Here is a 27,901-nt window from a genome sequence, read left to right as displayed (position 1 = left end):
AAATAAGTGCGCCGTAATGAAAAAAAGAGGAACATCTAATGGGTTTTTTTTAATCAATGGATTTCCACCAAAATTAAAATTAATTGTATTCCGTCTAGAATTAACTTTAATATAAAGAGTTTGGACTGGCAACACGGTAGTCAAACGAAAACAAATATTGTATTTACCGTCTGCAATAAACTTAATTTTTGAGAGTTGTAACGGGAAATAAGTTATTAAAAGTATCCAGTGAACAATATAAGACATTAAGTTAAGGTTAGTGATAGTTAAAAACATTAAAATCGGTGAAATAACATCAAAATAGAACCAAGGACATACAAAAAGTAAGATCGCTAAAATTGTTAAGCCTGTTTAACAACAAAACGTAGTCACGAAACTCTGGCCGATGAAATTGCGACGTTGCCGTTGTGAGTAGATTTTCCAGGTAACCACAGAAAATAACAACCGATAATAAACATACAAAATAAATACGGTAAACGCTGTCTTCTCTGCACTGTTGAGGTGGAAGACAGTGTTTGGCGCCGGAAAATGGAAAGGTATCTGGAAACTTTAGACAGTGATGATACACAGTCAGAAGGAGGGTCAAAAAGGAAGGACAGATATATGGATAACGAAGAAAATGATATTTTTAGAAAGAAAAAAAAGTTCTCGAGAACACCAACAAAAAATCAAGAGAAAAGAAATGAAGAAGCAAAAATTGATCAATTATTAATAATGGTGAGCCACCTCACCGATGACATTAAGGAAATAAAAAGAAATCAAAAAGAAAGCAAGGAAGCAATAGAAAAGCTCGTTATAGAAAACAGAGCGCTGAGAAAAGAAAATGAGGATCTAAAACAAGAGAATATAGAAATCAAGGAGGAACTCAGAGAAATAACAAACCACATGGAAGTTATAGAAAAACACCGACGAATAAATAACGTAGTCATGAACGGTCTAAGGATAGACACTAGTGATGTAACGAATGTCATTTTTTTAACATTCGCGAATACGAATGTGAATGCGAATATCTGCTACTGACATTCGCGAATGCGGATGCGAATGCGAATGTCCAGTTTTTTTAATTTGTTTCTATTTTTGTAATGTTTCCTAAATTTTTAATGAAAAGTTAATTGATATTTAGTGTAAATCAATCTGAATCTTAAGCTTTATTACATAATACCAAATAATAAAAAAAAAACGTGAAGGCTGATAATGTGATTATACAAGGTTAAGTTCTATCTATCTATTGCCCTTCATTTGTCCAAAGTTGAACGTAGGCCTCCCCCTTACTTTTCCACTCTTCTCGGTTCAGTGCTAATGCTGTCGATCTGGTCGCTGCGTATCTCTTTAGGTCATTCGACCATCTCGTCTGTGGTCTGCCTCTTCCTCTTTTGTAGTCCCAAGGTCTCCAGTGAGTTATCGCTTCATTCCATCCGTCTCTTTGTCTGCTGTTGTGTCCTGCATATTTCCATTTGAGAGTAGCTGCATGTTTGAGGTTAAGTTACCTTTTCTTAATAAGAAAAAGATGAGAAGTGAACCTAATATTATCTTAAAATTATTTTTTTTCTGGTTTTCATATTCGCAAAACATTCGCACAAATTTCGCGAATGCGGATGCGAATGCGAATATGCAAAAACATGCGAATATTCACGAATGCGAATGCTAATACGAATATTCGTTACATCACTAATAGACACATATGAGCAATCAGGGTTAAAAGAAACAACTAACAATTTCATCAAACAACACTTAGGAGTAGAGGTTAAAATAAGAAATGCTCACAAGCTAGGAGAAAAAACATGCCTCATTGAATTAGAAAACCAAGAAGAAAAAAGAAAAATAATGGAAAAAAAGTATAAGTTAAAAGAAATAAGAGGGCTGAAGGTATATATTAACGAAGATGCAACCATAAGAGAACGAGAAATACAGAAAACAATTAGAAACATTGCTCAGGAAGAAAGAAACAAAGGAAATGAAGTCAAGATTGGAGTAAAAAAAATATGGGTAAACAACAACGAATGGAAGTGGAACGACAAAGAAGGAAAAATGATCAAAACAACATCAAAAAACTAGCAAACAATTGTACCATGGGAATAACGATGACGACACAACTACAGAAAAAGGATAACGATAATACAAAAACAGGACAAAAGAGAAAAAAAATGAAAACCGGACAAAAACACAAGAGGACATGTCGAAAAGAACACTTACTTTTAGGAACATGGAATGTAAGAGGCACATATGGAGAAGGTAAACTTAAACATCTAGCGAGAGAAATAGAAAAGTTCCAATTTGACATAGTAGCCTTGCAGGAGACGAAACAGCTGGGAAATGATATATTAGAAATAGAAGATACAGTGTTTTTTAATAGCGGCGGAAAAAATAGAACATTAGGCACAGGTTTTATGCTACGAAAAGAACTAAAGGAAGCAATAGTAGAATTCAAACCAATATCAGATCGAATATGTAGTATCAGGATCAAGGGAAAATACCAAAAAATCACTCTCATAAATATTCACGCACCATCTGAAGAAAAAGATAATGATTTCAAAGAATCTTTTTACAGTGAACTAAATAGAACAATCGAAAGTATACCCAGATACGACATGAAAATTATTTTAGGCGACGCAAATGCCAAAATAGGGAAGGAAGAAGTATTTAGACCGACAATAGGAAAACATAGTAAACACAATGAAACTAATGAGAACGGACAGTTCCTCATAGATTTTGCAAGAGAAAAAAATATGATCATAATGAGCACATATTTCGAAAGAAAAGAAATACACAAGGAAACATGGATATCACCAGATAGAAAGACCAAAAACCAAATAGATCACGTGCTGATCGAAAAAGAAGAGCAGCAATGTATAAAGAAGATTAGAACATACAGAGGACCAGATGCCGACTCCGACCATTACATGGTGGGTATCAAAATGAAGCAACTGATACCTGAAAACAAAAACAAAATAAAAGAAAAGAAATGTATAAATAAACCAATTCGGTTTGCAACAAAAAAAGAGCAAGAAACATACAGAGAAACAATGGAAAGAGAACTAAAAAAGATACAAATAAATAACAAACGGAGAACAACTGGGAAATCATAAAGCAAGTAATGAACAAAGCAGCAAAAGAATGTAATAAACAAGAGATTAAAAAGAGGAAGGAGTGGTTCGACATAGAGTGCCAAAAAGAAATAGAACTAAGACAATCACTAAGGATGGAAATGATCAAGAAAGAAACAACAGAGACGCATAATAGATATATAGAACAAAGACAAAAAGTAAAGAGGTTGTTGAGAGAAAAGAAGAGAAACCACTTAGATAATAAGCTAAAAGAAATAGAAGAGAACTACAGAAATAAAGAAATAAAAAACCTTTATCAAGGTGCCAGAAACGAGAAAAGAGGATACCAGCAAAAACCCATATTCGTTAAAAACAAAGCTGGAGATAATATAAGCGGTGAAGCAGAAATAGTAGAGAGATGGAAAGAGTATTTTGACGAATTACTAAATGGCAAGAATAAGCCAAACCAAAATGAATCCATAGAAGCAGAGACAGAAAATGAACGGTTAGAAGACATAGAAGATAATCCACCGAGCAAAGAACAAATCGAGGAAATAATTAAAAATCTTAAAAACAACAAATGTCCTGGAAGCGATAACATAACAGCAGAGATGATGAAATATGGTGGAAAATTGCTGAATGATTGGATACATAAAATCATAAAAGATATATGGTTAAAAGAACGAATACCAGAGGACTGGAAGGAAGCAATTATCTGCCCATTACATAAAAAAGGCGACAAAACAGAATGCAGTAATTATAGAGGAATAGCATTACTAAATACCGTATACAAAATCCTAGGAAAATCCATAAAAGACAAACTTGAAAAAGAAGCTGAAAATATAATAGGCGAATATCAGTGCGGATTTAGAAGAGAGAGAAGCACAACGGACCAAGTATTCGTAATCAGAGAATTACAAGCAGAAGGCTATGAACACAACCTACCAACGATAGCATTATTCATCGACTTCCAACACGCATACGATAGAATAAAGAGGAAGCAATTAAAAGAGGCGCTTGAGGAATTGGGAGTTAGCAGAAAGTTACGTAACATGATACATCTTACTCTGGAGAATACAGAAAACAGAGTCAAAATAAACAATCAATCATCAGAAAAAATTATAGTAAACGAAGGATTAAGACAGGGCGATCCTCTGTCATCTTTACTCTTCAACTTATGCCTAGAAAAAATAATGCGAGAAGCGAAAATCAATAGAGAAGGACTCATATATCAAAGAAGACACCAAGTTCTGGCGTTTGCGGATGATGTGGTGTTACTGGCAAGAGGAAAAAAAGAGCTACAGGAGATGGTACAGAGAATAGTAAAAGCAGCGAAGAAAATGGGACTGTATATAAATTCAACTAAAACAAAATGTATGGAGTGGACAGATGGTCAGTTTAGGAATGGACAAAAGTTTAAAGTAGAAGTAGAAGAAGGAACATCATACGAATTCGAAATGGTAGAAAGATTTACATACCTAGGGGCAATAATATCACGTAAACCTATCATTATAGAAGAAATACAAGCTAGAATAATGGCAGGCAATAGAAGTGTACATGCGCTTAATGCAATGTTGAAAAGCAAGTTTCTATCAAGAAGGGCAAAAGTACAGCTATACAAAACAACTATACAGCCAATAGTAACATACTGCAGTGAGACATCGACAATGACAAAAAATGAACAAAATTTACTGGAGATCTGGGAAAGGAAAATACTAAGGAAGATATATGGAGGAAAAATAAGGGACGGTTTATGGATGAGAAGATCAAATGATGAGTTAAAGCAATTATACAACCAACCTAATATAATAGGAGTGATAAAGGCTCAGAGACTTAGATGGCGAGGTCACATTGAAAGGATGCCAAACACGAGGACTCCAAAAAAGGTACTAAACTACACTATAACTTCAAGAAAGAGAAGAGGAAGGCCGAAAAATAGATGGAAGCCAGACGTCGAAAAAGATTTGGAAAGAATGGGGCTAGAGGGCCAAAAAAGAAAAATGAGTAACAGGAAGGAATGGAGGAAAATCACATATCAAGCCAGAGAAGAGCTCAGCACATAAAGAAACGTGAAAATGAAGAAAAAAAAACAAACTTTTCAAGCCATGGGCCTCTAAGGCCTTTAGTGCTATTGTATATATACACACACCGGCAAAATTAGCCGAACACGTTAAAAATGGGACATGTTTGATGTCTCGTATTTCATAAACCAGTGGTCCGATTTGAGTGATTCTTTTAGTATGTTATAGCCTTATTATTTAAGAATATCGGTGTAATAATACTGTTGCTAGACAGGTAAATGTCATTTTATACCGGGTGTAACAAGCATACTGTGTTTTTTTCTTAAAATTCGGAACACCCTGTGGAATATTCCAGCATATATAAAATATTAAAATTAAAACTTGATTGTAGAATTATTCTTTCTTAACATTTTCTTTTTTGATTTATTTGCTTATGTTGGAAAATAAAAAAGTTATGTGCTTTAACAACTAACCATGTTTTTTATCAGTAAATCCTCATAGTAGGGGAGAAAAGTATGCTAAATTTGCAATTACTCGAGCGCTCTTGGGACCTGGAGTGGATTGTGAAGAGTGGCTGCTACAACCAAAAAAAGTTAAGTTTTCCATAAAGTGTGGGACTCTCCATTTTTCAATTTAATTTTCCATTTCCACCAATCGTTTTTTCCGATTATAGCGCCATTTATCTATAATAGGAAAAAATGTTGCGAATAAAAGTTGCTTATTTTTACGTCAAGGATCCAAATCTGCAGTAAAAATTGGGAGCTCCTATTTAATATTTTAATGTAACCCCTTACCCCACCTTCGTAGGGGGTCGTGTTTGGTGCCATTCGGTAGATTTTTGAAAAATATTGAATGGGTGTATTTTGCAGTTTTACGATCTGATGTTCATTTCGCAAAATATCGCAGGGTTCGTATTTATAATTTTTAATTTACCCCCCACCTTGTAACCTGTTAGAAGAAGATTTTCTGTTGAGTGAATGCACAGAGAGTGATAAACTCCAACAGAAGTAGGAAAAAGAAGATCTACTTAATGTAGCCAAAGGAACAAAAATGTGTGGCTTCTACGTTGGAAGAAGCTGAAGTAACTAAAATACTACTTCGCAGTAGTACTTGTATGGGAAGATGTAAAGACAAAGAGTATAGACTTGATATAGGACTGGAGATGGAAAATTATGAATAGATAGATGTAACTTGAATAGCTAGCTCAATATGCAAGAGAATGGCCACTTGACACTCAAGGAAGGATTCGGCCAATTTGCACGGCTATTTCTGGCTGGACAATAAATTAAAGGAAATGACAATGATGGCTAGAAAAGAAGATATTAAGACACTGTTCACAAAGTAGATAAGGTAAATATAATAATATAATGAAAATAGAATAAATTTTTGGGCGCCAGAAGAAGGATAACTGGGTTAACCCTCTTCCAGGTATTCTACGCTGCTATAGAGTATATTAAATTTGTAGTACAAGTAGGTTAAATGTTATTAAAGATTATTAAGTTATAAAATATATTATCAAGATAAAGGAGTAATAAGAAAAAAAAATCACAATAAATGTATATTTATTGAATGTAACTACCAGATTTTCACAATCTCCGAGTTAAGACAAGTAACTAGTATGTAACTCTAACATGACAAAAAAAAAATACTAGTGAAAGTCATTTACAGAATTACCTTACAAATATAATCTAAGAATAATCTTAATAAGGTTAGAAAATCTGAATAAGGGTACCTCTAATACAGAAAGTACAACTTACACTTGGTTAGCAGTAACTACCCTCACCCAATAACAATGGTACGAATATCATACGTACACTTAATTCAATACTACCTGATAATATGAACAAGATATTTAATATATGTATGTACAACTCAATGAGTTGACGGGTACCAAGTCCCTAAGTGAACCAACGGAGTTCTGGATACCAAAGATCCTTTTACCGACTCGTGGTTCTTAATAATAATGGCAAGTAAAACTAGTACCTTCCTGAGGGGATGGGTACTAGGGATTTATTCGAATTTAATATAAAAATTAATAGTTAAAGTTAAATAATTTGAATAATAGAAATTTTTAATGATATTTGAAGTTAATTTGAAAAATTTAATTTAAAATATACTAAAATAATTAAAGGAGTTTAAATAGTTATATAAAAGGGAAACAAGCCAAAGAATAATAAAAAAATATAAGAGTACCAACACTATTGTATGGGAAAGTATCTGAGCTCAGAGATTCTCACCATGGAGGTTACGCAGCTTTGGGGAACGCTATCAATTATTATACTGTTCTGTAATACTATAAAAATCTTGAAAAGGGAAAGGTTATGTGCAATAAATTTATAAAGTACCTATATGAATAAACTAAGTATCCTGAAAATCACAAAAAACCAGTCTAAATTTTTACTTAGAGCAAACCGAATGTTCATCAACACAAACCCCTTTTCACAATCTTCCAATGTTCCTTGCGGTGCGTTCCTTGCTGTGTATTCCCCAAATTGACCGGGATGCAATGAGCACAAGGGGGTGCTAACTCCCTCTTGCAACTGTCCTGCTGGAGGTACAAGAAAACAGGTGAAAAAAAAACCAGTTGAAGGTACAGGCGAAAAAGATAGATATGGAGATCTTCCAGGCTGGTCTTCTAGTGACCGTCTCTCTAGAAGTGGTCTACCTTGGTGGTCTTAGGTTTTCTTTTTTTTTTTATGATTTCATAGTGGTGGCTAAAAAAAACACATATGGTATTACTACCAATCCACCAATGTGTCAAAAAGAAGCAAGAGAAACGAGGAGGTGTTTTTATTCCTATGGGAATAAGAAGAAATAGGTCATTAAGTCCAAAAACTTGAATGACTAGACAGCTCGACTCTTTATTAAGTTGTTATCAGATGACCTTGTTCAAATAACACATGTGATTTTCAATTTGGCTACAAGATATAATTACTGTGAAAAAATATTTCATTATAATATATACACAGGTATATAGATATATTATACAAGGATGAAATATAGTATGATTAGGCAATGGATACTTGTTTGATCATGGTTCAAAAGATAGGAGATCTGTAGACTTAAAAGGAATATAAAAAAAATTGAGTTTAAATTAGCTCTATTTTCCAACAGAAAGCACAAATTAGCAAAGAATATTCAATTATCTCTCGATGATTTTGATCCATGAAAATAAACCATAGAAACCATGAACATAGACGACATGAAACTTAATTAGCAAGTTAGTCAAGAAAATTTCAATATGGCGGAAAATAAATTAATAAAATTTTTTATTTACCAGGCCGGAACTCATTTTAAATCTGCATTCAAATTCTTCAACTTCGTATTCACTAATAACTTTATATTCCCTAATGCTGGATGGATTCAATCTTTAATTATAATTTGGATCTTGAAATTGTGGGTAAAATATCAAGCTACCGACCTGCCACTCCGACACACTTCTAGAAAGCCAATGCCCTCTCGTTAGCTGGCTGACGATCTCCGTGGGCAATTCAATTCCCCTCTCCCATCGATACGCTGTCAAACGCAAGCAAACCAATGTTGCCACACTTAAAATGTGACGTCACAAGCATTTAAAATTCTGTGATGGTGTTATGTTATATTTTAATAACCATTGAAAGAAAATAATTCTAAAAATAATGAAATAATATCTTCCCATCAATAATGGATTCTATAAGGGGCGGAACGTCACATTCCCTTTTGACCACGAGAAAAAAAAATTTTAATTAAAATTTTTTTTTTTTTCACATATTAAACTAAAGTAGTAGTACTTAGTGTATCATTCCCCGTTGATTCGCAAGATTACAAATAATCACAACTAATAATCAAGGGAAAGCAGGATGGTCACTGCAGCAACTAACAGGAATTGCAAAAGATGACCCGAAGTCCTAGTAAACGTGACTGTTTTTTTTTTTTTTTTTTTTTTTAAAGCCAAACAACCTACAGATGAGATTTAATTTATAATGACAAATAAGTGTCGAATTGGCAGCAAATCCAAAGTTGTACTATCCCTGGACATCAGATTTATAAAGGGTATATCCAAGGACGAACAACCAGGCAAAGGTGTGAGCCAATTCATACCCTAACGCAAGTAAATATACTAAAGTCACCAAATAAATCAATAACTAAAATTAGTGAAGAATAATCGAACACTCAATCCAAAATTGGAATAACAATGGACACCAGATTTGTAATGGCATATCCAGAGAAGAACAATCAGGAAGATTTATGGAACAATTCTCACCAATACCGAATAATACAAATAGTAAACATACCAAACGAATCCAAACACATTAACCAAACTAAATGTGGAATTGGACACTCAATCCAAAATCGGACTATCAATGGACACCAGATTTATAAGAGCATATCCAAAGAAGAACGATCAGGAAAATTTATGGACCAATTCCCACTAATACTAAATAAATAACTAAATTAGCTCTACATCTTCCCTCATTCGGTAATATGAGCCTATCTAAACTAAATAATAAAAATGAAGGGTAACTTATAAGTACTATGACTCTATGGTAAATACAAAATATGACGGGAACGAGCTCCCAATTTTTTTTTATAAGACTGTATATTCATTTGAACATACATAGGATTATCCAGGAGATATTCCTGAATCTAAGCAACAACTAATGCCTGAGGATAGAAGAGGGAATCTACTAAAAAGAAAATCAATAATTTGTCCCGACGGGTTGATCACTAACATTACGACTCTACGTATATGGATAATCAAAGCATCAATATACTATGAACTAAGAGACATAAAATAAGCAAACTAAACTTCCCTATTATCGTGTGAAAACGTGCCTGGAATATCTGGACTAATTACACAAGAATGGTTAGGAAATGTTGCGCACCGTTTCCCGACCGGAAATATTATCATGCATAAACATCCGCATACTCAACCATGAAAGACATGGATTACGAAATCGGATAGCAGTGATCAGTTGCTGAATTTCGAACCCACGTATTCACCAACTTTGAGCATTAACAGACTAGTTCATAAGAAGAAATATGAAAGACTCAAGAATTCATCTATAAACCAAAATTCCAAACTCATTCCAGAATTATACTGTGGAGAAAATAAGGATCTGAATTATTGTAAAGTATCTAACATGTCCGTGACAAATGTCAATAGCGTAACCCAATAACAAATTAAAAACCCCATCTTTCCAATATGGCAAATCCAATACTTACATGATATAAAAATAATATAAAAAAAATAATAATAAGTAGGTAATCAAATATCCAAAATATAACACATAATCTAAGATATGGTAGTGTAACATAGTTCCATTTCTATTCAGCAAGAATACTTGTATGAGCCGACATATCCAAATATCTAATAATCAACAGCCCTTTTATTATAAGAGGTTGAGTACACAAACTAAAAGTACAAGTGGGGATTATCAACTTGGTAATACTATTGGCTGGATTAGTACTTGAGAATATTTGTCCATGAATTAAAATGCAATTCATAATACAGAAAAAATGATAAACTCATACAAGCGGTATTACACAAGAATTCGGTACCTAATAAGTAACTAATAAGTGAGAAGTCATCAAACCATGCCGAAGGTTAAAAATTATGCTATGGTCCTGCACTCTCTGGTGATTAAAAATTTAGACTAAAATACTATACCATAATAAAACGAGCTAAAGGCAAACACAGGAAGATATTAGCTTAAACAACCCTAAGTTAATCTTCTTCCGATGAAGTTGAAGAATCAACATCGTCCATGGTATTGTCAGGCAGTAAATCCTTTACATGAAATTGACCAATTCGCTTATTAGTCAAATTGTCCTTTAATTCATAAATCAAAGGAGATATTACCCTTAAGACAGTACATGGGACATACTTCTGGCAAAACTTTGCAGAAATGGCATCACCCTTACTGGATTTGACAAAATTGCGCTTTAATACTCGATCACCAACAAAGAATCGCAGATCTCGTTTCCTCAAATTATAGTGCTGCTGGTTCCTTAGGTAAGAAGTTTTTAACTTCTTCCTAATGTCTGCGAAAATATGAGGTAACGTCTGGAGATCATCTAAGCGATGAAGTTTCTCAGATATTTGAGGAAGATTTTCGGAATTGTCTGAAATTACACCAAAATAATCACCTGATAAAGCAACATTCCTACCAAAATTCAGATATGCTGGAGAGCACTGGGTAACTTCATGGACAGAAGTCCTTATGGCTTGAGCTATGGAATGAATATATTGATCCCAAGCTCTGTGATCTGGGTATGTATAGGACCTTAGAGCTGTGACAATACTGCGATTTACTCTCTCAGTATGGTTTGCTTGTGGATGGTAGGCAGCATTATAAAAGGTCTTCTGAACCTTATATTTAGCTAAAAGATCTTTAAAGGCCTTTGATACAAACTGAGGACCATTGTCACATGACACAATTTGGGGAACACCGTACACCAAAAAGACTTGTTCCTCCAAATATTTCAAAATTGCTGGAGTTGTGGCCTGACGAAGAGGACAAACTAAAGGAAATTTAGTGAAATAATCCACAACTACCAGGCAATAGGTATTACCCTTGTAGCTCCGAGGATACGGTCCAATGAGATCCATTGAGATCATCTGCCAAGGAAAATTGATGTTTCTGAAGGAACCCATAAGTCCAGCTTGTGGTAGGTTACTTGGTTTGCAAGTAGCACAAACCATGCATTTAGAAATGTACCTTTTAATAGACTTCCGCATGCCAGGCCAATAATATAATTCAGCAATGCGGTGATATGTCTTATAAAACCCAAAATGACCAGCTGTAACTTCATCATGAAACATATGCAGAATATTTTCCCTATTTGGCGTAGGCACAACTATTTTCCACTCCGACATGTTGGATAAGGACTCTATCGGACTAAAGGTGTGTTTGTACAGAACATTATTCTCTACCTTAAAATCAGGATATTTTTGTGGGTCTTGAGTAACCCTATCAATCATATTCTGATACCACACATCAGGGGTTAAAGAAGACAGATCTAGGACATTAATATCGTGGACACGTGAAAGAGCATCTGCAACCACGACCCCGTTTGCCTTTCTATGGACAATCTTATATGAATAGGCAGCCAGTTTACATATCCATCGAGAAAGTCTCTGAGAAGGGTTTTTCATACTATGAAGCCATACCAAGGAACTATGGTCCGTAATTATAGTGAAATTACGACCTTCCAAATAATAACGAAACGCTTCTAACCCATGGATGATAGCTAAGAGTTCTTTCTCTGTGGTTGAATAGTTTTTCTGGGCCTTATTCAACTTCTTACTAGTGTAAGCTATTGGGTGTTCAGAGCCATCCTTCAACTGAAATAATACGCCACCAGAAGCAGTATTAGAGCAATCTGTCATTAGATAAAAATGCTCATCAAAATTAGGTGACATCATGACCGGAGCGCTCGTTAAAGCATCTTTAACGCGCCGAAAAGCTTCATCGGCCTCAGGAGTCCAAGTAATGGTCTGTCCCTTTTTCCTGTTCTTCAAAAGATCAGTAAGAGGAGACAACAAGGTAGAGTATGACGGTACAAACCGACGATAATAGCCACACATTCCCAATATCCTACGGACTTGGGTGGTGGTCTTAGGTATGGGAAAATTTTTAATAGCTACTATTTTCTCAGGATCAGTCCTTAGCCCCTGGTTATCAACAACATAACCCAAGAACTTAAGACTAGGACGACAAAACTGACATTTATCCAAATTGATCGTCAGATTAGCTTCCTTAAGACGTAAAAATAACTTATCTAAAATTTCCATATGAAGGGAAAAATCGGGAGTGACAACCAAAATATCGTCCAAATAATAGAAAACATAGGGCTCTAACTGTGGACCAATGACTAAATCCATCAGACGACACATTGTCTGAGGAGCAGAAACAAGACCGAAAGGCATGGTGACAAACTGGAATAATCCTTTACCACTGACAGCAAAAGCAGTATACTTCTTGCTCTCTTCACTCAGTGGGATCTGTAAGAAGGCCTTAGACAAATCAATAGAAGAGATGTATTTGGCATTCTGAAGTTTGCTCAAAATCACATCTATTCTGGGGATAGGATAAGCATCCCTGTTCGTTGTGATACTGTTTAGTTTTCGACCGTCAAAGCAGATCCTGAAGGATCCATCCTTCTTCTTCGTTAACCAGAGTGGGGAACAATAGGACGACGTTGAATGTTCTATGATATTTAAAGCAAGCATCGAATCTACTTCTTTTTCTAAATCTGCCTGCCAGGCTTGAGGTATGGGATACTGATACAACCTAAAAGGAGTGGGATTTCCCACTTCGATAGTGTGAGATATTAACGACGTACGACCTAGTTTGTCTTTTGAAGAAAGAGTAGTGAATTTAGAGATCATACTCTCTAATTGCCTTTGTTCGGAGCTTGATAAACTAGCAAAATCATGAATAGCACTAAGGGTAGATAAATTAAATTCAGATATGGAAAAAGAAAAATCAGAACAACTTAAGGTGCTATTGAAAGCATTGAAAAAGTCCATACCTAGAATTATAGAATTCTGCACGGAAGGAATAACATAGAATGTAATTTCTCTACATAAATCGGCCACTGTGATTTCAATTTGGAGTTTGCCTGTAATGGACTGAACTGTACCATCTGCAGTAGATACTTGCAAAGATGAAATGGGCATAATGGGAATACTAGAATTTTTCAATAAATTTAATGAATGTGCCCCTATCAAGGAAATATTAGAGCCACTATCTAACAAAGCTAAACACGATTGTCCTAGAATTTGAATAGGGAGATATGGCCTATTATCATTTTGTTTCCTAACTAATAAAGAATTAATATCTAGATATAAAGTATTTGGTTGTCTAGAACCGTTATAGGGAACTAACCTAGACGTATCATCATCATTAACAAAACTAGAATCTAATATAGATAATGGAACTACATCACTATCACAATTATTATTGTTACGTTGAACACTACCAATCAAAGAAGAATTTGTAAATGAACATCTGTGATCATTTGAATCAAGCGAATCTAACGTATCATCTATAGAAATTAATTTCTGGTTTAATTTTGTTTTGTGGTGTGTGCTGTTTTCTTGAACGACACCCCTTTCCCTTTTCGTGAAGATGGGTTTGGGTTGCTGGATGTGCTTGGTCCAGCAGTTTCGTTTGACGATGGGGTTGGATTCCCTGATTGGGTGTTGGACGGAGAAACGTTCAGGGGACGGACCTCCGACGTCTCGTTTCCCGAACACTTAGAACAATTCCTTTTAAGGGTGTTCTCTCGGCCACAACCATGGCAGAAAATACGACTTTGAGGAATTGCACAATTGTAAAACGGATGACCTGGCTGATCACAATTCCAACAGACAAGAGAACTAACAACCGAAACATTATGATCATGGCCCTTATTTGGCCAAGAACGTTGCCTAAAGGAAGTTGGCTGAGAAGAAGAGTTAGAATAGGATCGAGATGTGGATGGAGGTTGCGAAGACCAGGATAAAGTTTCCTCCAAACGTTTGCACTTTATAGTAAGGTCATCAATGTTCTGAATGTCCATAAGAGCTAATTGTTGATGATAAAAGGGTAATAGACATTTAAGGATGATTTTAATTTTAGCTAAATCTGACAAAGGAGTGTCTAAACGACTACACATACCTAATATAGTATTAATAAACATAGTAACAGATTCCCCAGGTTTCTGCTTATGATTCTTAATTTGATCTAGTAGGTCGTCCTGGAACGAGTACGGAAGAAAATCTGACTTCAACTTTTTAATCAGATCAGACCAACAAGAAAAATTACCCCTATTATTCCTAAACCAGGTAAAAGCTGTCCCGGTGAACAGTTCAGCAGATGCAGCAAACAAATCCTCTTCAGAAACACCTCTAGATACTCGAAGACATTCAACCCTTTCCAAAAATGACATCACATCAGTGTGCTGTTTTTCACCTGAAAATGAAATACCCCATTTGTGTACTTGCACAGGTTTGGAGTAAGTGAAACTAGATACATTGACTGGAGCATTAGGAGTAGAGGTAGCTATGGGGTTAACTCTAGAATCAAGTTCACCCTCTAGTGTTAATATTCTAAGAGAAACAGATTTCTTGAAAGGTTCCTGTTCTTCGGTAGGACAGTGTAACAAGTGTACACGGGCAGAAATATGGCCTAGACGAGATGTTAATCGCGCATACTCTGTATCCTTTACAGTTCCCCTAAATTTTTCGATTTTTTTAGACAAGCTGTCCAATGTTTCAGAGATTCCTTTCTGTTGTTCCTCAAAAGGGATGGATACAGCTGATATTTGGAGAAAACTCCTATTGCCAGCTTCTTGTTTCAAAGCACCTCTCAGAAGATTGCGTTTTTTATCGACAGTTGTCGACTCCTCTGGCATTATGTCCCTAATCTTTAATTCATAATCCAGTTCATCCACCAGAAGATGTTCAGCTTTAAAAGCACACATGATGAGAGCAAAATTATTGACAAGTAGTCCAAAGAACAGAAGTATGAAAGATACCTAAGTTTGCACGCAAAATATATATACCGAGAAAATATTCGCAACACACCAACAAAATCAAAATGGCCAGCAAAAAATATATATATATATATAATGAAGTATATAATCAAATAAATAAGATCAAATAAATATATAAGATCAAATAAATGGATAAATAATCCAATAAATAATGTATACTCAAGTAAACCTACTACCTAAATACTGGAAGTAAATTTTTATTTATATGTAACTTACCACCACTTTGGAAAAAATATATATAATAATAATCAATGCTTAGTTGTACCTCCAACTATACCACTATTGGCTGAAGGAATAAAAATTACCTTATATGAATTATATTATTAATAGCAATATTAAATATAAGTTCCCAATAAAAAATTCAAATTTAACCCAGAATGTAAGTTGCACAAACCTATACTATAATGAGGTCCCAAAATATAAACAAAAATCAAAACAGCGTATAAGAATACCTGATATGTATCAGAAATTAAAAATAAAATAAATAAGTAACAAGATGTGTATAGAGATACCAAACGGAAATAACAAAGAAACTTGAGATAAAAAGAGAAGAATTGACCTAAATAAGTACTGTCTCAGACCAAAAATAAGGCCCCACGTTGGGCGCCAATGTAACCTGTTAGAAGAAGATTTTCTGTTGAGTGAATGCACAGAGAGTGATAAACTCCAACAGAAGTAGGAAAAAGAAGATCTACTTAATGTAGCCAAAGGAACAAAAATGTGTGGCTTCTACGTTGGAAGAAGCTGAAGTAACTAAAATACTACTTCGCAGTAGTACTTGTATGGGAAGATGTAAAGACAAAGAGTATAGACTTGATATAGGACTGGAGATGGAAAATTATGAATAGATAGATGTAACTTGAATAGCTAGCTCAATATGCAAGAGAATGGCCACTTGACACTCAAGGAAGGATTCGGCCAATTTGCACGGCTATTTCTGGCTGGACAATAAATTAAAGGAAATGACAATGATGGCTAGAAAAGAAGATATTAAGACACTGTTCACAAAGTAGATAAGGTAAATATAATAATATAATGAAAATAGAATAAATTTTTGGGCGCCAGAAGAAGGATAACTGGGTTAACCCTCTTCCAGGTATTCTACGCTGCTATAGAGTATATTAAATTTGTAGTACAAGTAGGTTAAATGTTATTAAAGATTATTAAGTTATAAAATATATTATCAAGATAAAGGAGTAATAAGAAAAAAAAATCACAATAAATGTATATTTATTGAATGTAACTACCAGATTTTCACAATCTCCGAGTTAAGACAAGTAACTAGTATGTAACTCTAACATGACAAAAAAAAAATACTAGTGAAAGTCATTTACAGAATTACCTTACAAATATAATCTAAGAATAATCTTAATAAGGTTAGAAAATCTGAATAAGGGTACCTCTAATACAGAAAGTACAACTTACACTTGGTTAGCAGTAACTACCCTCACCCAATAACAATGGTACGAATATCATACGTACACTTAATTCAATACTACCTGATAATATGAACAAGATATTTAATATATGTATGTACAACTCAATGAGTTGACGGGTACCAAGTCCCTAAGTGAACCAACGGAGTTCTGGATACCAAAGATCCTTTTACCGACTCGTGGTTCTTAATAATAATGGCAAGTAAAACTAGTACCTTCCTGAGGGGATGGGTACTAGGGATTTATTCGAATTTAATATAAAAATTAATAGTTAAAGTTAAATAATTTGAATAATAGAAATTTTTAATGATATTTGAAGTTAATTTGAAAAATTTAATTTAAAATATACTAAAATAATTAAAGGAGTTTAAATAGTTATATAAAAGGGAAACAAGCCAAAGAATAATAAAAAAATATAAGAGTACCAACACTATTGTATGGGAAAGTATCTGAGCTCAGAGATTCTCACCATGGAGGTTACGCAGCTTTGGGGAACGCTATCAATTATTATACTGTTCTGTAATACTATAAAAATCTTGAAAAGGGAAAGGTTATGTGCAATAAATTTATAAAGTACCTATATGAATAAACTAAGTATCCTGAAAATCACAAAAAACCAGTCTAAATTTTTACTTAGAGCAAACCGAATGTTCATCAACACAAACCCCTTTTCACAATCTTCCAATGTTCCTTGCGGTGCGTTCCTTGCTGTGTATTCCCCAAATTGACCGGGATGCAATGAGCACAAGGGGGTGCTAACTCCCTCTTGCAACTGTCCTGCTGGAGGTACAAGAAAACAGGTGAAAAAAAAACCAGTTGAAGGTACAGGCGAAAAAGATAGATATGGAGATCTTCCAGGCTGGTCTCCTAGTGACCGTCTCTCTAGAAGTGGTCTACCTTGGTGGTCTTAGGTTTTCTTTTTTTTTTTTATGATTTCATAGTGGTGGCTAAAAAAACACATATGGTATTACTACCAATCCACCAATGTGTCAAAAAGAAGCAAGAGAAACGAGGAGGTGTTTTTATTCCTATGGGAATAAGAAGAAATAGGTCATTAAGTCCAAAAACTTGAATGACTAGACAGCTCGACTCTTTATTAAGTTGTTATCAGATGACCTTGTTCAAATAACACATGTGATTTTCAATTTGGCTACAAGATATAATTACTGTGAAAAAATATTTCATTATAATATATACACAGGTATATAGATATATTATACAAGGATGAAATATAGTATGATTAGGCAATGGATACTTGTTTGATCATGGTTCAAAAGATAGGAGATCTGTAGACTTGAAAGGAATATAAAAAAAATTGAGTTTAAATTAGCTCTATTTTCCAACAGAAAGCACAAATTAGCAAAGAATATTCAATTATCTCTCGATGATTTTGATCCATGAAAATAAACCATAGAAACCATGAACATAGACGACATGAAACTTAATTAGCAAGTTAGTCAAGAAAATTTCAATATGGCGGAAAATAAATTAATAAAATTTTTTATTTACCAGGCCGGAACTCATTTTAAATCTGCATTCAAATTCTTCAACTTCGTATTCACTAATAACTTTATATTCCCTAATGCTGGATGGATTCAATCTTTAATTATAATTTGGATCTTGAAATTGTGGGTAAAATATCAAGCTACCGACCTGCCACTCCGACACACTTCTAGAAAGCCAATGCCCTCTCGTTAGCTGGCTGACGATCTCCGTGGGCAATTCAATTCCCCTCTCCCATCGATACGCTGTCAAACGCAAGCAAACCAATGTTGCCACACTTAAAATGTGACGTCACAAGCATTTAAAATTCTGTGATGGTGTTATGTTATATTTTAATAACCATTGAAAGAAAATAATTCTAAAAATAATGAAATAATATCTTCCCATCAATAATGGATTCTATAAGGGGCGGAACGTCACAACCTCTCTCCGTGGGGTGTCACAAGCCCCCACGGAGGTGGGGTGGGGGATTTAATTTAAAATCTTAAATAGGAGCCCCCAATTTTTATTGCAGATTCGGATTCTTTACGTAAAAATAAGCAACTTTTATTCGACATATTTTTTCGAATTATGGATAGATAGCGCTATAATCGGAGAAAAATGATTGTTTCAAATGGAAAATTAAATTAAAAAATGAAAATACTCCCACTTTATGGAAAACGTAACTTAACCTTTTTCTGATTTTAGCACATACTCTTCACAATCCAATAGGTCCCCATAACGCTCGAGTAACTGCAAATTTAGTATACTTTCCTCCCCTACTATGAGGATTTATTGATGAAAAACATGGATAGTTGTTAACGCACATAACTTTTTTATTATCTCACATAAGTAAATGAATCGAAAAGAAAAATGTTAAGCAAGCCTAAGTCTACAATCGAGCATTAATTCTAATATTTTACATATGCTATAATATTCCACAGGGTGTTCCAAACTTTAAGAAAAAAACACCAGTATGATTGGTACACCCGGTATAAAATGGTATTTACCTGTCTCGCAACAATATTATTACAACGATATTCTTAAATAATAAGGCTATAACATACTAAAAGAATCACTTAAATCGGACAACTGGTTTATGAAATACGAGACATCAAACATGTCCCATTTTTAACGTGTTCGGCTAATTTTGCCGGTGTGTGTATATAAAGAGTTTGATGGATTCTAGCAGTTTCGCTATTTCGAAACACATATTTTTTGAAAAAATCACGATTTTAAGAAACAAAATTTTTCGAGTTTAAAACAAACCACCTTCTTTTCATAATATCTCAAAAATAATGAAAGGTACGTTAAAAAGTGTAATAGTAAAAAAATAGGCTTTTTTGACAAAAATTTTGATTTGTTTATTTTTCCTATCACACAAAAATTGACCAAAGATATGATTGATTAAAGAATACGATTAATTTTAATTTTGATGAAAATGGCACTTATAAAATCCATTGATTTAAAAAAACCATTAGATGTTTCTCTTTTTTTTTAATTACAGCTCACTCATTTTACGTACAAAAGACTTTTAACAGTGCTTATTTTACAGCTTATTTTAAGCACTATAAACTCCTTTCTCATTAGCATGCATAAAATTTATTCGCTCTCCGCTAGATGGCATTGAATGCATCGATTAAATTTCACACAAAATAAAAAACGTCTTTGATCTTCAATATCTCGCTTAATATTGCACTTAGAACACTCTTTAAAACACCAATTTGTTTATTTTTTCACCTGCTACAATTTTGTTCAGTATAATATTATCGTTAAAATGCATATTTTTGGAGATATTTGCAAAAAACTGTTGAACATCGTGAGAAAATTCCGAATTTTCAATTGCCAATAACTTGAAAAGTATTGGGTTTTTGAAAAAACTTTATACATTTTTTGAAAAAAAAATTCCACCACCGAAAAGGGGTGGCAACCACCCCCAGGGTGAAAACGGAGTTCGGATCAATATCACTTTTGAAGTTATGGGTAAGATAAGCCTAATTCCAAAATCTCATGTAAATCGGTTCATAGTAAAAAATTTCGGAGTTAAAAACCTATTTTACGCTTCAATGACTGCACTACTAAGGGACTTTCAGGCCTCGGTAATAATGTAATCTTTTATTCTGCGTTTAAATTTTTCAAAAATACTTATTAGTTTTCTCAGAATTCGAAAAAAATGAATGCATTTAAAAACAATTCGATCGAAATTTTGCGCTTACGCTCTTAAAAGGATTAAAGTATTATACATTTTTGTAATCAGTATTTCAAACGCTTTTACATGAGCTATCACATGATGTACTTTCCCATTTAAAAAAATCAAAGTTTTGCCTGTCACCTGAAGAGGGATCGCGTAAAGTTCGAAACATTATATAATATACTTTGAATATTTTAAAAATCGACCTGTCCGAGCGTTTTGCTTATGTGCTAGAAATAAATAAGTTATTAAGGGGGGCTAACACTTATTTCATCGCACTGTATGATCGTTTCATTTTACTCTTCCGTTTCTTACCCAGTTCTTGATGTTCTGCACCTTGCATCTCCGTCGTATATCTGTAATATCAGCTCTGTCCCATAGTGCCTTACCATGGATTTTTTTGTTTTTTTTTTTTTTCGTTTGACACATAAACGTCAAATTTTATTTATTAATGTTAATATAGGTAATGTTAAATGGTAGCTTACTATTTTGTATTTGACATGTCTACCCAATAATATGTATTATATTAAGTTGGACACATGGCGTGTCTACTTAAGTTGGACACATAATTATTATGGGAAAATTTTTTATTTTTAATTTTATAAAAACAATATTCTTCATAAAAAGTTTTGCGTGGTCTAAAACCTAAGTTTCAATAATCAAATATCAAATTTTATCTATATTATACGAGGTATGTCAAAAAACATGAATTTTGCTCAAGAGTAAAGTGCCTTTATTTATCACAATAATAAAAAATTGTTTTTATGAAAAGTTGTTTGGAATTAAAATTATGTTCTAGTATATGCAGTATCCTAATGAAAAAAATAATATTTGAATTTTTTTCTCAACTTATTGATACCTTAAATAATTTTCATTAATAACTCTTTCAGTATTGATTTTACGAAAAAAGTTATTCATAAAAAGCTCTTCATGGTCCAAAAATGTAACCATCATATTAAATTTTAAATTTTGTACGAGGTAGATCAAAAATATGAATTCGCTCAAGAGTAAAATACCTTTATAGTTCACAATATTTCAATTAGAGGGATATAATTGCATATTAAAACATAGTTTTTAATTCTAGACAACTTTTCGTAATAGCAATTTTTCATATAATGAATCTAAATAAGTAAATAGACAACGTTTTCGTTATGATAATGCTCGCATTTTCAGCTTGTTGTATATAAAATACGTGTAATAACTTATTTCAGGTAGAAATTTGGGCGAAAGCAGTAGATTCTTCATACAATACTCAACCGGAAAACGTTGAAAATATTTGGAATTTAAGAGGAGTGTTAAGCAACGCCTATCACAAAGTTAGGGCAAATCTAAAAAAATGAACAATCTAGTTTTAAGTCACTTCTTTTTTATGTATTGAGAGTATTAAGAAATTGCTTAATAATTTTTGAGATTATATATGTATAAGGCGAACAAAGAGTCAAATAATTTGTTGGTTGTTGAGAATTGGTATATATGAAAGAAAATATATATTTAAATTAATTAATTGTTGTTTTATTTTTATAACCAATAAAAAGCTTAAGAGGCTATATCGGCGCGTCATCAATATTTTTTTTCTAAAGTTCTGCTAACTTTCAACAGTGCGTCGGCAATACGACAGTGATAGTGACGCTATACTATCAAAAAAGAAAGCACACTATTGTGATAACAGTAATTATTATACTCATAGGCGCGCTAAATGTTGCAAAGTCAGCCAAGTTCGATTTCTTGTTATAGATAATCCATTTTTAGTAATTCCAATGTGACACAATATAAAAAGTGGGATTAAAAAGTTTATTTGAAGAAAGTGTATTTACTTTGTTCTTTTAATGGCGGTACAGACTCGCTTTTTTAATATTTTATTTAATTAATTGATGTATTCGACTGTTACTTGATGGAAGTTTATTTTATCTAACAATAAAACACTGAAAACGTTTGTTTTCTATACTTCCACAAAATTTATTACAACTAAGTGACTACAGCTGTTTCGGCAGAGTGCCTTTCTCAAGTGATTTAGTTTACTATGTGTTTGCCTTTTTAAAGTCTTTATCGACTTTACAATTATATCTGTATTTTTCAATTTATTAATTTCCATAGATTCTAATAAAGATAGCTTAAGACCTTTATTTTGAATATGCAAAATTGGAAACTGTTCATTAAAAGAATGATTATGATCTAGAAGGTGAAGTGCGTATGTAGAAGTGTCTGTTTTTCTATTGTTGAAAGCCCTTTTGTGTTCTGCTATCCGTTTGTCAAAGGTTCTGCCAGTTTGACCACAAGAATCTACAGGTCGAGCAAGTCTCGTAAATTTCACGATTGCGAGCCACGCTTCACGCAACCGTGTTTGCGTACTTGTGTTTCGAGTTGCGTGGTCGTGCGGAGTTATATTTACCAATTCGCGCAATCGTACTTGAGACGCTGTGTCAGGTGAGGTGTTTGAAAATTTGTGTAACTTGATACTTGATTGCTTGATTCTGTGGTGTGAAGGTTAAACTTTTGTTTTATTTTTTTTTTGTTTTGTGTTTTTTGAAGATAACACAGAAAATACAAGAGGGCAGCATACTTTGCAAAACAACTGTTACAATTTGAAATCAACAATTTGTTAAGTTGTTGTCTTGCAGGTAAAAAAAGTGACTTTTTAAAAAAATTATATCTTGGAAACTAAAAATTATTTTTATTTATAATTGAAACATGTAAAAGTATAGTACTCTCAAAAAAATTTTAGCCAAAAATATTCATTTTTGTAGAGTTGACTGCAATTTTTCGACAACAGCCCTTTTTTGCATAACAAGTCCAGTCTCATCTGAAATCAAAGTTTCTTGTAGTTTATACCGCTGGCTAGTGAATGAACAAAGGATTTTTTATTAGATGAGGTCATTTTTGTTTTATAAAAAAAACTACTTTAAAAATGAGAAAAATTGGGGTCAAAAATGTGTTTAAACTTATGTAAAATCTTCAAATTTCATTTTTTTTAATTCCTTCGTTCATATTCTAGCCAGAGGTATAAACTACAAGAAACTTTTTTATTTCAGATGAGACTGGACTTAGTTATGCTGCCAACGCAAAAAAAAACTTAAACTCTACAAAAATGAATATTTTTGGCTGAAACTTTTTTTGAGACTACCTAAGTACTATACTTTTACATGTTCCAATTATAAATAAAAATAAATTTTAGTTTTCGAGATATAATTTTTTTAAAAAGTCACTTTTTTTACCCACAAGACCTATGTAACCCCTTAAAAAAATGTTTGGAAGAATATGTTTGATGGCCAAGATGCATACATATATTTAGAAGGAAAGTTCCTGATTTCTGTAGTATAATACATAATACCGAAGAGGAAGTAGCCCTAAGCGTCGGACTCCACTTGCGATTTGTAGTTGTGAAGATTGAACACATTCTTTCAAATAGAAGTCAATCCATGATTATTTAGTCACAAATGGATTGACTTGTATTTGAAACAATGTGTTCAATCTTCCTGATTACAAATCGCAAGTGGAGTGCGGCGGTAATAACACCAAAATATTCCATAGAAGGTACACAGACATTGAAAAATTCCTGGAATATCCCCGAAAACATGTTCCCTGAACATCCCAGGAAAATCCTGTGTCAGCATTTTAAACATTACCTGAATGTCTTATTGGAACATTCCATGAATGTCCACGAATGTTCTCTGGACATTCAAGATATATTTTGTAGACATGCCCTGGATATACCAGAAATACAGTGATGAGCGCTCTAATAACCGGCAAAATAGCACAAAAGATGTATTAAGTAGTGCGATAAAAAGACATGAAACTAGTCGAGCTGGGAAATTTAGCGATATTAACTTATACATTTAGATTGTATTGATTTTGTACCACCTTCAGATGTATCAGACGAGTTTGGAAACTACCACTGTCACAGTGACAGTTTTAGTTGACATACTCCTCCGATATGTGTAAAGGTGGGATCAATATAACGTAAATTTAAAGGTTAATTTCGCTAAATTTCCCAGCTCGACTAGTTTCATTTCTTTTTATCTCACAACTAAATATGTTGCCCATATTTTGCCGGTTATTAGGGCACTCATCACTGTACATCCTTGCTGATGTGACAATACCTCCTATCTGTTTTTTCATGAGTTTTGTATGAGAGATGGAAAAACATGTTTTAAGGTCACCTCCTGTGTTCATATGTAAGTTTTGACTTGTTTTGTAGTTCATAGATAGTTTAATTTACTACAAAACAAGTCAAAAAATATCATATGAAAACAGGAGGTGACCCCAAGACAAGTTTTTAGTCTCTCTTACAAAACTCATGAAAAAACAGATAGGATGTATTATTACATCACTGACGATATGTGGCCATACCAAATAATACATCCTTGATAAATATAAACATTTTTATTGAACAAAATCTTTTCATACATTTTTTTAATGCAATTTACTGATATTCCTAAATATTTCAAAAAAATGTGTCACATTTGCTTTGTAAACCTTTCTTTTGCCTTTCGTAGCCACATATTCCGTTTCCTTCCTGGTTTTTTTGTAGACCACTTCTCTCAGCTGATTCTAAAAAAATAAAATAAATGGTAATTTTTCTATCCTTTACAATTAACAATCAGAAGAAATATTATTTACAGATAATGATATGCATAATAATAATAGGTTTGTTCTAGCATCAGTTTGAAACCATCAGCGAATAGTGGACCAGCGCGAGTAGAGGGGATCGCATTGGTGACTGTATTATGTTCTTTTACTGACCAACTGTTTGCTGATGGTTTTTGACTAGTTTGACTGTTTGCTAGAACAAACCTAATAATAATGAATATTTTGTATTTTGACAATGACATCTGATGTGGAAGTCAAAACATTAATAAAATTATTTTTTCAAGTTAACTTTCACATGCGTGTCTTAAAATTGTACTTTTAATACTTATATCATAAATAACTATTAAAACTATCTTAAGAGGAAACAGTATCGATCAACAGGTAGCGAACATGTGTTCCAAGATTGCGGCTGTAACTTTGAATATTTTTTCGAGATATTTGGCACACATATTCGTAATATAATAAAGAATGGCGGTACAGAGCCCAATTTGAAAAATATATTAATATGTGGAAATTACTCTGTAATTAAATACAATATAAAAAACGAGCTTGTACCGCCATTAAGAAGAACAAAAAAATACACTTTCTTCAAATACATTTTTTATCCGATTTTGTGTTATTTTGGAACTACTAAAATTTTTTATTTCATTAGTAGTTCCAAAATTACACAAAATCTAGGCATCGGATAAAAAAGTTTATTTGAAGAAAGTGTATTTTTTTGTTCTTCTTAATGGCGGTACAGGCTCGTTTTCTAAATATTGTATAATTACAGAGTAATTTCCACATATTAATATATTTTTCAAATTGGGCTCTGTACCGCCATTCTCTATTATTTTACGAATACGTGTGCCAAATGCATCGAAAAAATATTCAAAATTACAGTGACAATCTTGGAACACGTTTTGGCTACCTGTTTATCGCTACTGTATTACCTTAAAACATTGTAATTTGCTAAACCAGTATATTTTACTCTACTACTACTCTACTAGCTACCTCATTTTCCACTGTTTCTAAAGACTTGTTTACATGGGTAGAGTTTTGAGGAGAGTAGAGTAGCAGTAGTACTCTACCAAAAATGGCTTGATACCATTCACATGAGGAGAGTACAAGTATAGTACTGATGCTAGTATAGTGAAACCGATTTTTGTATTTTTAAACACTCTTGATTATAAGTGCACCTTAAATTCTTAATTTTTTGCTTAAGCTCGTTTACTCCAAAGCCCCCTTTGCCATTCTTTCGACGATTTCATCCTCCGCAGCTTGCTTCAAACTTTTATTTCTGTAGTATACACTACCTAAATTCCATAAACACTGGTATTCGCCGTATTATAGCTCTACAAGTTTTAAAGTTTCATCTTCGGTGAACTTCATTTTCACTATTTACACAAAACACAATTCCAGCCAGAATGACAGCGCCCCCATGTACCCTCCTACCTACTCTATTCTGCCATAATTGAGCTTGTTCCATGGGTAGAGTGTGCAGCCGAGTAGACATTTTGGCAGTAGTGGTGGTCATAGAGTAGTTACTTTGCCATAGGTTGCTAGTCACTCTACTTTAACTCCAACTATACACTCTACCAGCTATTCTACTGTGCTGAGCATTTTTACAGGTAGAGTTACTCTACTCTATCAAGTACTTGCAACATTACTCTACCCCTGTAAACAAGTCTTAAATCTACTGAATGAAAATCTACTTAATCTTAATCTACTCTTAATGAAAAATGTCTAAAATCATTTACCCACCTAGTATTATTGTAGAATTTAAGACAGTCCAGTGCCTTATAAATAATTTCAATATGAATATTTTTTCCTTTAATTCTCCTTTGATACCACTCCATTTTAGATTTTCTGGAACTTATTTCATTGTGTTAATAGCCCATATTTATTGAAGGAACCCAATCTGGAGATTGTTATTATCGATTAAGTCGGCTGGTTTTCCTATAAGATTAAAATGTTAACATCTTCAAAAATCCTTACTGTTGTAATTGTAACTTACCAGATATAAAATGATTACAGCAGACAGGACAGGAAAATTTTCATTTCGCTAGTAAAACCTGTACATTGTATTGCATTTAACCATTGTTGTCTCTCAGATACCTTATTTAGTTCAGTTTAAAAGTGAACTTTATCACAATTACTTTGCATTTCACACTTCAAAACACAACACCAATGAAGCATATTATCTTTCTAAATTAATACTTCCAGAGAAAATGTTAAATTAATCTTTGTACAACACAAAATTACAAAGAAATACAACTAAAATTATCTAAAACTCATTAAGAACAGATAGAATAACATTTATCTTTTACACCCAGTAGCCATATTGACATATTGATTTAATTTTGACATGATATATTATATGATCAGTAGAAACGATTATATTTTTTGGTAAATATAACTCCGCACGACCACGCAACTCGAAACACAAGTACGCAAACACGGTTGCGTGAAGCGTGGCTCGCAATCGTGAAATTTACGAGACTTGCTCGATCTGTAGATTCTTGTGTTTGACCGGTGACACAACAAACATGAGTTCTTCGTATATCATTGTTCTATCGCCTCTAATAAAACTTTACCGTGAGTATCATTAGTTTCGCAACCCCATGCCATGTTGTG

At 33.4% G+C, this 27,901-nt stretch overlaps 1 protein-coding gene and 2 long non-coding RNA genes across 3 annotated transcripts in view; 1 reads left to right on the top strand and 2 right to left on the bottom strand.

Moving 5' to 3' along the window:
- The window catches only part of LOC126884299 (sulfite oxidase-like), a 111,674-nt gene extending 89,472 nt beyond the window's left edge, over positions 1-22,202 (top strand). The window contains exon 10 of the mRNA XM_050650239.1: positions 21,910-22,202. Within this exon, the coding sequence (XP_050506196.1) occupies positions 21,910-22,038 (129 nt within the window). The 3' untranslated portion in view covers positions 22,039-22,202. The remainder of the gene's footprint in view (positions 1-21,909) is intronic.
- On the bottom strand, positions 6,611-19,155 carry LOC126884300 (uncharacterized). The gene is made up of 2 exons (XR_007697947.1): positions 18,535-19,155; positions 6,611-7,779 (listed from the first exon to the last, which is right to left on the bottom strand). It is a non-coding gene; the product is annotated as an uncharacterized LOC126884300 (long non-coding RNA).
- A 2,320-nt stretch (positions 22,203-24,522) lies between the features above and the next one.
- Positions 24,523-27,608, bottom strand: LOC114335060 (uncharacterized). The gene is made up of 3 exons (XR_007697946.1): positions 27,282-27,608; positions 27,029-27,223; positions 24,523-25,246 (listed from the first exon to the last, which is right to left on the bottom strand). It is a non-coding gene; the product is annotated as an uncharacterized LOC114335060 (long non-coding RNA).
- Positions 27,609-27,901: the final 293 nt, after the last annotated feature.

Source organism: Diabrotica virgifera, chromosome 5 (assembly GCF_917563875.1).
Source record: "Diabrotica virgifera virgifera chromosome 5, PGI_DIABVI_V3a".
NCBI classification, from domain to species: domain Eukaryota; kingdom Metazoa; phylum Arthropoda; class Insecta; order Coleoptera; family Chrysomelidae; genus Diabrotica; species Diabrotica virgifera.
This window is presented reverse-complemented; position numbering and strand designations above follow the sequence as displayed.